The following is an 11,802-nucleotide window of genomic DNA, read 5'->3' as shown; positions in this document are numbered from 1 at the left end:
AATAATTCGATACAAGTACCAAAAATATTGGCCTCTAGGGCTTACACCAACACATTGATACCCCAACTGATGGTTAGGTGACTACCTTGTTAGTTTATTTAAATTATCCTTTGACTATTTTTGGTTAGGACTTTGGTATGGACTTAGTCTGCCTACCAGTAAGTCAACTTGACATTATCCTAGGAATGAACTGGTTGGAGTTCAACCACGTTCATATCAACTGTTTTGACAAGTCCGTGACTTTCTAGAGTTCGAAGACAGTGAAGATATAATGTTTATCTCTGCCAAGCAAGTGGAGGAGTTTTGAAGGATTATGATTGAGTGGTCATGATGTTCGCTTCATTGAAAGCTGGAAGTAAAACTATGATTAGTGATCTACCGATGCTGTGTGATTTTCCAGAGGTGTTCCCATATGATATTAGTGATTTGCCGCCAGAGCGCGAGGTCGAGTTCACCATAGACTTACTACCTAGTACTAGTCCTATGTCGATGTAACCTTATAGAATGTCAGCTTTAGAGCTAAGTGAGTTGAAGAAACAACTAGAGGATATGCTTGAAAAGAAGTTTGTTTGACCTAATGTTTCGCCGTTGGGAGCGCCAATGTTGTTGGTCAAGAAGAAGGATGGTAGCATGAGGTTGTGTGTTAATTATCGTTATCTAAATAAGGTTACTACCAAGAATAAGTATCCTCTTTTGAGAATTGATGACCTTATGGATCAATTGGTAGGTGCATGTGTTTTCAACAAGTTTGATTTATGATCAGGTTATCATCAGATTCGTGTGAAGCCTAAATATATTCCGAATACTACGCTTAGAACTCGATATAGTCACTACAAGTATTTAGTGATGTTGTTCGGTGTATCTAATGTGCCAAGTGTGTTCATGGAGTATATGAATAGGATCTTCCATTCGTACTTAGATCAAATTTTGGTGTTCATTGACAATATCTTAGTGTACTCCAAGAGAGATGTAGAGTATGCAAAACATCTGTGAGTTGTGCTATAGACTTTTCAAGAGAAAAAGTTGTATGCAAAGTTGTCCAAGTGTGAAATATGATTGTGGGAAGTGAGTTTCCTTGGTCATGTGATTTCTAGTGGTGGTATATCAGTTGATCCGTCTAAGTTTGACACCGTGTTGGAGTGAGAAACTCCGAAGTCAGTTACAGAACTGGGTTTGGCTAGTTACTCTAGAAGGCTTATAGAAGGCTTTTTTGAAATTAGTTTTTCCTTTGAATCGACTGACTCAGAAATGCCAGAGTTATATGTGGGATGTTCAATGTGAAGAGAGTTTTCAAGAACTCAAGAGGAAATTGATGCCGAAACCAATTTTGATTTTGTCGAGTCCCAGTGAATCGTTTGTGGTTTATTGTGATTCTTCGAAGATGGATTTAGGTGGTGTGCTTATGAGGAATGGTTAAGTTGTGGCTTATGCTTCGAAACAACTGAAGGTTCATCAGAGGAATTACCCTACCCACGATTTAGAGTTGACAGTCGTGGTGTTTGTGCTTAAAGTTTGAAGATGTTATTTGTTTGGTTCTAAATTCGAAGTGTTCAACGACCATAAGAGTTTGCGGTATTTGCTCGATCAGAAGAAACTGAATATGAGGAAGATGAGATGAATTTAATTTCTGAAGGATTATGATTTTGGTTTGAGTTACCATCCTGGTAAAGCCAATATTGTCGTAGATGTTTTGAACAAAAAGTCTTTGCATGTGTCGACATTGATGGTTCAAGAATTTGATTTGATTAAACAATTTTGAGATTTGAGTTTGGTGTGCGAGATGACTCCTATCAGTGAGAAATTAGGTATGTTGAAACTAACTAGTAGTATTCTTGAAGAGATCAAAAAAGGTCAGAAAGTCGACTTGGGATTGATTAATCGGTTGATGTTGATCAATTGGGGATAAAGATGTGAATTTTAAAATTGATGAGAATGTGGTTATGAAGTTCCGCTATAGAATTTATGTGTTAGATGTGCCAGAGTTTAAAAAGAGTATTCTTGAAAAAGGTTTTGCGATAACAGTTTAAATCTTACCCTTCAAACTTCACCTCTTCAAAAAAGGTTTTGCGCAGTTTAAATCTTACCCTTCAAACTTCACCTCTTCAAGAAACTTTTTTTAGTCTGGCATCTCATCATCAAGGTCATCAAAAATTCAAGAAAATTTTCAAATTGAGCTGGGGTTTGAACCAAGAACACAATGGTTGGTACACATGATTTATCACTAGGTCACTTCACCCTTAACAATTTAAATTACAAATAAGATATATATTTACATTTCTTTTTTCTTAAACAATTATTTTTTTCCTAACCAATACATAATGCATAGGTTGCATAGGTTAGAGATAAGATAAGTAATATACATCTAATTAGAGATTTCCATAACCAATACATGTCAGCAATAAACAAGTGACAAGTAACTCCTTTCTTCCCTGATGTGCCCTCCCTCAATAGCTATTGGGATAGAAAAGTTTTAAGAAAATTGCATGAGAAAGAAACCAAACAAAAACACTTGAATAACAACCATTATAACCTTGAATAGCCACACATCACCACAATTGCCATCGGTATAATGAAAAAAATTGAAACACTTGAAAACCATCTAGTGATATTGAACTGGAAAATTGCATATTTTTCAATTCAAGGTGACTGCTTTATGAAAAGAAAGATGCAGAAAGGTAAGAAAGGAAACAAGAATTTATACATTTGAATATGACAAGGAATCTAATGGAATCATGTTCATTAATAAATAAACAATTACGGTAAATAGTTCTAGTGAAACTACTCAGATCTAAATTCTAATTCAAATTCTAATTCGAAATCGTATATACAATTGAAATCAATTAATTCTGGGCATAAACTTTTATAGGTTTCAATTAATTCTGAACATGAATTATGATCTTCATCTTCTTCATTGTGGCTTACTTCAAAAAAATTAATTTATTCTGAACATGAATTATGAATTATGATCTTGTCCATTTTTGGTGCTTTTCTCTCTGATTCTTACTTGGGTCGCTTCAATGTCATCTTCATTGGTTCCCTCTCAAGCCTTCTTGTAAGTTTATCATCCGCTTTTGAAAAATGATTACAGATATCCGATTTGAAACATCCTCCAGCAATTTTGCACGCAACTCATTCCTGTTTTCCATTCCTATCCTATGTAACCATAACCTTGTCATCGTCGATATCCAATGTCTTTATTTAGGATCATGATTCTCAATTATAAGCTGTCCAAATACTAAAAACGGATTCTCAAAACTAGATAACAACTATTTAATATCTATTAAATATCGTTTTTACGTGTTATAGAGATTGAATTGAGTTTGAACCAAACACCCCACAATGAGAATCGAGCAAGAAAGTGATGGAGTCTCAGCTTCCAGAAAACATCTCGTTTTTGCCTATTACGTTACTGGTCATGGTTTTGGACATGCAACTCGAGTCACCGAGGTAATTTCTCAATTTTTGGCCAAATGGGATACTCGATCAATAGTAAAAATTGATTTTTGATTTTGGGTTTTGGGTTTTGTTTTTTTACCAATCCAATTCATAAAAAGAGGATTTTTTTTTTGTTTTTGTTTTTTGTTTTGTTTTGTTATGATTAGATTAGATTTTCAATTTTGAATTGGAATGGATGAATGAATGTGTAGGTGGCGAGGCATTTGATCGATGCAGGACATGATGTGCATGTGGTAACTGGTGCTCCTGATTTTGTTTTTACCTCTGCGGTTGAGTCTCCAAGATTATTCATTCGCAAGGTGAGTTTCTGTATTGATTCATGTTGATTTTAATGGATAGAGTGTAAGCCTCATTCCGAATGCTCTCGGAAACAGGTGCTTTTGGATTGTGGAGCTGTTCAGGCAGATGCTTTGACTGTCGATCGCCTTGCTTCTTTGGAGAAGGTAAATTATAAATGCCAACATTGACACTCGTGGTTAGGTTTAATTTATTCATTTTTTCAAATTATTATCAATGTCAACATGTTAGTGTCAATGTCGTGTGTTTCTGGTGTCCGTGCTTCATAGTTCATAGCTGTAATGCTTAGAAATAGTTGCTTCAAGAATTGAATGTTTATCTGCGTCGCTGATCCGTTGCTTTGTATTTGGCTATGGTAGTATTCTGAAACAGCAGTAAAGCCCCGAGCTAAAATCTTGGCAATAGAAACGGAGTGGCTGAACTCTATCAAAGCTGACTTAGTGGTATGTTGAATATTCTTCCCTTGTTGATCCGAAAAAGTTTATTTAGAAGAAAATGATATTACTAGTTTGTTTTATGTTTAGAGTAACTTTAAGTTGTTTTGAGAAAACAGGTCTCTGATGTTGTTCCGGTTGCCTGTCGCGCCGCAGCAGATGCTGGCATTAGATCTGTCTGTGTGACCAATTTCAGGTAACTTGCGTCGACTACCATTTTTCTATTCCTTTTTGCTTTCTTACAGTTGATGTGTAAGATAAGTTAAAACCAACGTCGAGAAGAAATATATATGCCGATACTATTGTGGTTGAAAATTTGGCATATAAAATTATTTTCTTGGGTTTTGTCTCTGTTTTTTTTTTTCATTCTTTGTGTTTGCCTTTGTTACGACGTGTCCATAATACCCTCATTGCATATGTTTGTTATTTCAGTTGGGACTTCATCTATGCAGAGTATGTCATGGCTGCTGGACTTCATCATCGTTCAATAGTTTGGCAGGTGACAATAATCCTCTTTATATCAAAGGATATTTCTCTATATCTTAAATATATGAACGACACACGAATTGGATATCATAATTACACATAACTTGTGCTATTCTGATCCTCAGTCTTTTGTGTTTTGGTGGCTTATCGCTGAACGTGGGAGTTTCATTATTGATTGTTTGTATTGATGTTTGTTTATATATAACTGATTATGTTTATGAGTAAATATGTATGTATGCTCAGCATTTAGTCACTTTTATACAATTCGCCGCAAATATCAATATTTTACACTGATGCAGATAGCTGAGGACTATTCCCATTGCGAGTTCCTTATTCGCCTCCCGGGATATTGTCCAAGTATGTCAATATTTACACAATTGCATTATTTGAATGCAGACCTAACTAAATTAATGATTAACTAGAACTGTGACGTTTCCAATATTTACAGTGCCTGCTTTTCGCGATGTTATTGATGTCCCTTTGGTGGTGAGGAGGCTGCACAAATCTGCAAAAGAGGTACTACCTCCCAAACTTCAATGGATCTATTCCATACTGTGATTTAACTCCTAATCTATGTGCTTGTAAATTTGCTTGTTTAAGGTGAGGAAGGAGCTTAATGTGCCTGAGGATGTGAAGCTAGTTATTCTCAACTTCGGCGGGCAGGTGATTTCTTTGATCCCGAAAACTTGATAATAGTTTTTTCATGAAAGATAAAAATTGCTTCAATTTTTTATCTCAGCAAGCACTTCTTGTTATTGTATTACTCACGTAGTTGAGTTCTAGAGAAGTGTTGTCAATAGCAGATCACAGAAAATAGCACTTTGTTCAAATTTCGCTATAAAACAGTATCACAGCGCCGCTATAGTTACAATATTTTGTACAAAATAGTATAGTGCAGAATAATAACGATTTTTTCAAATTCCACTATGTTATAGCACCATTATAGCCGCAATTTAACAACACTATCTAGAATGCTGCAATTTTGCAACACTGAATTTGTTCAATTGATTCTCGTATTGGTGGCATGTTTGACTAATAACTCTTGTTTTATCTCCAGCCATCAGGATGGAAGTTGAAGGAGGATTTTTTACCGCCTGGCTGGTTGTGCCTGGTACTTCTTCCACCGCTGTTTTGTATCATTCTTTTCATTAAAATGGTATTAAATTATTTTGCTTATAATATTTTGTCATATCTCATCTCGCTTTCATTATCCAGGTTTGTGGTGCTTCTGAGAATGAGGACCTACCACCGAATTTTAGAACATTGCCTAAAGATGCATATACGCCCGACATTATTGCAGCATGTGACTGTATGCTTGGTTAGTATGAAACTTGTATAATTGCAAAAAGATGAATTAAATGAAAGAATATATATAATTGCAATTTCTATTTATTATTTTAGGAAAAATTGGATATGGCACCTGTAGTGAAGCCTTGGCATACAAGTGTCCCTTTGTCTTTGTAAGAAGAGATTATTTCAACGAAGAGCCATTTTTGAGAAATATGCTTGAGGTATTATTCTATTGACTTTTCCGTATAAGTTTGCTTTTCTCTTCAATGTTTTTTTTTGTTGTTGCTGCTGCTGTTGAGAGGGTCTTAGAAGATATAGTAACCATCTTGTGTTTTTTTAATTTAGTATTATCAATGTGGTGTCGAAATGATCAGAAGAGATTTAATCACCGGTCATTGGAGGCCTTATCTTGAACGTGCTATAAGTTTGAAACCCTGCTATGAAGCAGGCATTAATGGTGGCGAGGTACTCTCTTTTTCTTTCATTGACTTTCTCTTCGGCACTTATTTTTAAGCACTATCGTGTTACCTATATTTTGTTATTTGAACCATTTGGTGTTTATATTCTTTTAGGGTTGTTCCTTTCCCTAACTTGCTATTGGTGTATTGTAGGTAGCAGCTCACATCCTTCAGGAGACGGCTTTTGGAAAAAATTATGCATCGGATAAGGTAAAGCATTTCTGATTACTGTTTCATTACCGTGTTCGTTTTTCGTGAATTTAGTCATTGATTCAGTTTAATGAAAATATTGCAAAAGTGATTAAACTTAGATTTTCATTTCATATTTTTTACTTAATGATGTTTAGCTTAGCGGTGCAAGAAGATTGCGTGATGCCATAGTTCTTGGTTATCAACTCCAAAGAGCTCCCGGCCGAGATATTGCAATCCCTGAATGGTATGCTACAGCCGAAGACCAACTTGGCCAGTCATTACCTAGTTCTCCTCTGGATAATAGCGGCTTTACATCCCATTCGTGAGTGTCACATCTCTTCGTCGGTTTAATTTTCTTGGCTGTTTCGAAATGTGCAATATAACTTACCTCTTATGTTTATATTTCCTATTTTTCTAGGGGAGTTGAGGACTTTGACATTCTTCATGGAGATGTCCAAGGTCTTCCAGATACTGTGGCGTTCTTACAGAGCCTATCCGAGTTGGTTGAAAAACACACAAGGCGAGAGCGCAAGGCTGCGGCTAATCTCTTCAATTGGGAGGTCTTAATCATTTCATATGAAATTTTTTTTTTATAAATTAATTTTCTCTGAGCTCACATCTTCGAATTGTGACAGGAAGAAATTTTCGTAACGAGAGCTCCGGGAAGGTTAGATGTAATGGGCGGTATTGCTGATTATTCTGGTAGCCTTGTCCTGCAGGTCAAATTTTTCTGTCTCCTAATTATTTTTATTTTCATTGCATTTGATATTGTCCGATAGATAATAACAACTGTTAAGAGCCCCACATCGGACAATATATGGCCTGAACATGTGTTTATAAATGGAGGCAGTCCTCACTCTACCAACCGGTTTTGTAGGGTTGAGTTAGGTCCAATCACACATTCTTAACATGGTATCAGAGCCTCGTCTAAGATCCGGTGGGTCACCTACTATGGTTTCCGCTATCGGGCCACCCACCATTTATTTCCACGCTCCAGATGTCCAGTCCTGGGCGTGAGGGGGTGTGTTAAGAGCCCCACATCGGACAATATATGGCCTGAACATGTGTTTATAAATGGAGGCAGTCCTCACTCTACCAACTGGTTTTGTAGGGTTGAGTTAGGTCCAATTACACATTCTTAACAACAACTATTAACACTGAAAATGTTAATGAAATGGAAGTTATTCGTGAGATTTTTAGACGACAACTCAATCTATGCTTTCTTATCTTTGTTTTCACTCTTTTACAGATGCCAATTAGAGAAGCCTGTCACGTTGCTTTGCAAAGAGTTCATCCGAGTAAGCATAGACTTTGGAAACATGCCGAGGCCAGACAGAATGACAAAGGCGGGGATCCAACTGCTGTCTTGCAAATTGTATGTTAAAGAACTTACTGAATTTCCGCTCATTGATTCAACACCGTCACCATTTCTTGAAGATGATAATGGCTTTTCTTAATGTGCGTTTTAACTGAATCTGGATCATGTCAGGTATCATACGGCTCGGAGTTAGGCAACCGCGGTCCTACGTTTGACATGGATTTGTCTGATTTCATGGATGGAGACAAGCCAATCTCATATAAGAAAGCAAGAAAATACTTTGCTCAAGATCCATCGCAAAAGTCGGTAACACAAATGCGTCACTTCATATGCACAAGCCACTTCTGGAATCCTATTATGCTAATATATGATTATTGACAAACTTTCGCAGGTGGGCAGCATATGTTGCTGGGGCAATTTTGGTCTTAATGACCGAATTAGGCGTGAAATTTGAAGATAGTATAAGCATGCTGGTACCTCCTGTTCTCTTTCTATCTTATTAAACCTTTCCCAATCTCATTTTCTAAGATTTCGATACTGTAATCAAATATGTATAGGTTTCATCCGCGGTCCCAGAAGGGAAAGGTGTATCATCTTCTGCATCCGTCGAGGTCGCTAGTATGGCTGCTATTGCAGCAGCTCACGGTAATAATGCTTCGCTTTATTAATTCATGATGAAAAATTAAACTCTCGTTTAAAACAATACACACTTTTCAGTTTTTCCGATCTTGATTTCTGATTGTGATGTATACCAAAACCAAACTAGATCAATTTTTCTTGCAACTAAAGGTTGATTATGTTAATTTATTTCTTTGTATCTCAGGATTAAATATCAGCTCAAGGGATCTGGCTTTGCTCTGCCAGAAGGTTAGACTATACTCACGGATTCTCTATGCTGTCGTATATGCATGTTCCCTTGATTTAATCTCACTCATTCTCGTTACAATTTCCATCAGGTCGAAAATCACATTGTCGGAGCTCCATGCGGTGTCATGGACCAGATGGCTTCAGCATGTGGTGAAGCTAACAAACTTCTAGCTATGATTTGCCAGGTGTGTATCATTACAAGCTACAAAAATTAGTGCTTTCATATTTTTGAGACTTTAGAATCAATATTATGGTAATGCTTGTTATTGATGCAGCCTGCAGAAATTGTCGGCCTCGTCGAAATTCCAAGTCATATCCGGGTTTGGGGAATTGATTCTGGAATAAGACACAGGTTGGTTTTCTATTATATAATTTTTTCTTTGTTACGGACACAGGTTGGTTAAAAAATGTTCTATTTCAGTGTTGGAGGTGCAGATTATGGATCTGTCAGAATCGGGGCATTCATGGGCATGAAGATGATAAAGTCGAGGGCTTCTCAGGAATTGACTGAGATGTGTGCCGCAAATGGGTTGAATTCCGATGAAGTTGAACAAGATGACATCGAGCTACTTAAACAAGAAACCTCCTTAGATTACTTATGCAATTTAATGCCTCACAGGTAAATCCTTTTTCCTTTATTTCAAAAAAAGTTATCGGTGATTCGCAATAATCTCTTATAGTCTGAAAATTTTGATTTCCATGCATTACATTTTGTTGATGATAGAGTTCCTTATAATTTCTATTGTTAGATTTGAGGCTCTTTACGCCAAGACGATACCTGAGTCCGTTGATGGTGAGACATTTTTGGAGAAATATACAAACCATAACGATCCTGTCACTGTTATTGATGAGAAGTGTAATTACGGAGTGAGAGCTCCCACAATACATCCTATCTATGAAAATTTCCGAGTCAAGGTTAGAAATTCATTCGATAAACTAATCGGTTACAATTAACTGATATTTTGTTCTAACTGTTGCATCTTTTTACCTAATTAATGTGGTGCGCAGACCTTCAAAGCACTTCTGACATCAGCAAGTTCAGCCGATCAACTCACAACCTTAGGAGAATTGCTATATCAGGTACATGTACAGCTTCAATCGATCAACGCAAACGTCTTAATTTTCGTATATTTTTACAAAAGTTGTAATGAAACTTTGATGCTAGAGTGAGAAAAATAATTTATAGTATAAACTATAATTTGCAGTGCCACTACAGCTATAGTGCTTGTGGACTTGGCTCTGATGGAACAGATAGGCTTGTACACTTGGTACAAGAATTGCAGCATAGTGCAGCGTCCAAATCCGAAGGCGGGACATTGTTTGGCGCCAAGATCACTGGCGGGGGCTCGGGTGGAACAGTTTGCGTAATCGGTAGAAATTGTCTCAAGAGCAGTGAACAAATTTTCGAGGTATTTATTTTATTTTATTGTATTATGATTTAACATCGGAGAAAGGCCTTAGTAAACGAGGCTTCGTCAAATACGAAGAGTCTAAACTCATGTAATGAAATTTGATTTCAGATTCAGCAGAGGTACAAAAAAGCTACTGGTTACTTGCCGTTTATTTTCGAGGGATCGTCGCCAGGTGCGGGAAAGTTCGGCTACCTGAAGATTCTCCGGCGAGCTACTCCGAAAAAAGTTGACAGCTATGGTGATTTTAATGCAGTCTTGACAGAGAATGAAAGCTGATCATAATTTGTATTTATGTATCTCAATCATGGCTTGTATCTCAATAATGTGAATGTTTATTCGAATTGTGGAGTTATATGATGTATAGTGGTTTATGCATACTTATTCTTGTGTATGGAGAACACAATCAAAAGATCACACAAAATTTATAACTGGACAAGAAAAATGTGTTAATGAGATGACAAGTAGTAATAAAATGTCATTTCAAGAAATACTCTTGCGACTTTGTAAACAAGTACCAACAACAGGGCTACTATCAAGCATTTTTATAATAACAGTTTGAGAATTTCTTAATGCATTTTATATGTTACGGGAAAATAAATACTAATATGTTTTTTAGATTTTAAAAATCCATCTTCGGACGCATCAATTACACACTCAATGTAAGTCATTATGAGTGACATTCTATTAGTTTTTTTTTTTTAATATCGAAGATGCATTTTTGATATATTTTTATAAGTGCATTTTCGTAAATGTATTTCTGTAACGTATAAACAACAGTAGTAGAGACAAAAACAAAAAACTTGTAATTTGAAAAAATAAAATTAACATTCATAAAATACCATAAACATTACATAGATGATTTCAACGTAAAATTCAATATTACACATTAATATCCAGGTGGACGCTTCAACATCTTCGATTTATCTTGAAATCGTCGTTTCCAACTCGAGCAAAACTTTTGTTTCAAAACGAAAATATGTATTTTACATAGTCCTTACATTTGCATCTCTCTTGAGTTCAAAATTGTTGACCTCAATCTTCCCTCTGTTGTCAATCGACGGTGAACAGTACTCGAACTTCATAATTCTTCGATTGTCTCCGTAAGATAGGAGATTATAGATTTCATATTTAATATCTGCAAGAGAGGTGAGAGTTTTTGGTGAGGGTTTTAAGTGAAAAATAAGTATGGTTGTGTGATCATGCAACTTTATGTTTTATCAAATTATTTCGGAGATATATCTCCAAAAATATCTGACATGCAAATGTGACAATAAATATTAAAATCTCGCCCCAAACTTTTGAAGATGCATATTCAGAATGTCCCATGGACTGATCAATTATCAACATATTTGTTGAAAATTCCGAAGTTGTATTTCCGAAAATTTTTTTAGTATTCATCTAGGATGATACTTAGTTGATGCGCCATAGCATTAATGCATTATGAGTTCAGAGATGTATTTCCAAAATCTGAATGATAATTTTGTATTTTTGGATAATGCGTAAGTAGTATAATGTGAATTAAGAGTTCCTAGACATTATTAGGGGTCACTAAGATTCCATTATAATGTCTTAACACTTTTCTAACTATATTC

At 35.9% G+C, this 11,802-nt stretch overlaps 1 protein-coding gene across 1 annotated transcript; it reads left to right on the top strand.

Annotated features, from left to right (window-relative positions):
• Window positions 1-2,970: 2,970 nt before the first annotated feature.
• Window positions 2,971-10,587, top strand: LOC127093326 (L-arabinokinase). Its single transcript, XM_051032236.1, has 30 exons — window positions 2,971-3,032; window positions 3,089-3,447; window positions 3,648-3,755; window positions 3,831-3,899; window positions 4,113-4,196; window positions 4,307-4,383; window positions 4,620-4,686; window positions 4,973-5,030; window positions 5,122-5,189; window positions 5,274-5,336; window positions 5,731-5,784; window positions 5,889-5,991; window positions 6,075-6,184; window positions 6,309-6,428; window positions 6,575-6,631; window positions 6,769-6,935; window positions 7,032-7,173; window positions 7,249-7,332; window positions 7,863-7,988; window positions 8,103-8,233; window positions 8,323-8,404; window positions 8,489-8,576; window positions 8,755-8,798; window positions 8,888-8,983; window positions 9,074-9,150; window positions 9,220-9,417; window positions 9,548-9,713; window positions 9,807-9,878; window positions 10,004-10,207; window positions 10,319-10,587. The coding sequence occupies exons 2-30, from the start codon at window positions 3,340-3,342 to the stop codon at window positions 10,484-10,486; spliced, it is 2,991 nt and encodes a 996-aa protein (XP_050888193.1). The 5' UTR covers window positions 2,971-3,032; window positions 3,089-3,339; the 3' UTR covers window positions 10,487-10,587.
• Window positions 10,588-11,802: the final 1,215 nt, after the last annotated feature.

Source organism: Lathyrus oleraceus, chromosome 6 (genome assembly GCF_024323335.1).
Source record: "Lathyrus oleraceus cultivar Zhongwan6 chromosome 6, CAAS_Psat_ZW6_1.0, whole genome shotgun sequence".
Taxonomy (NCBI): Eukaryota; Viridiplantae; Streptophyta; class Magnoliopsida; order Fabales; family Fabaceae; genus Lathyrus; species Lathyrus oleraceus.
Note: the sequence above shows the minus strand (reverse complement) of the source record. Positions and strands in the feature narration are given on the sequence as shown.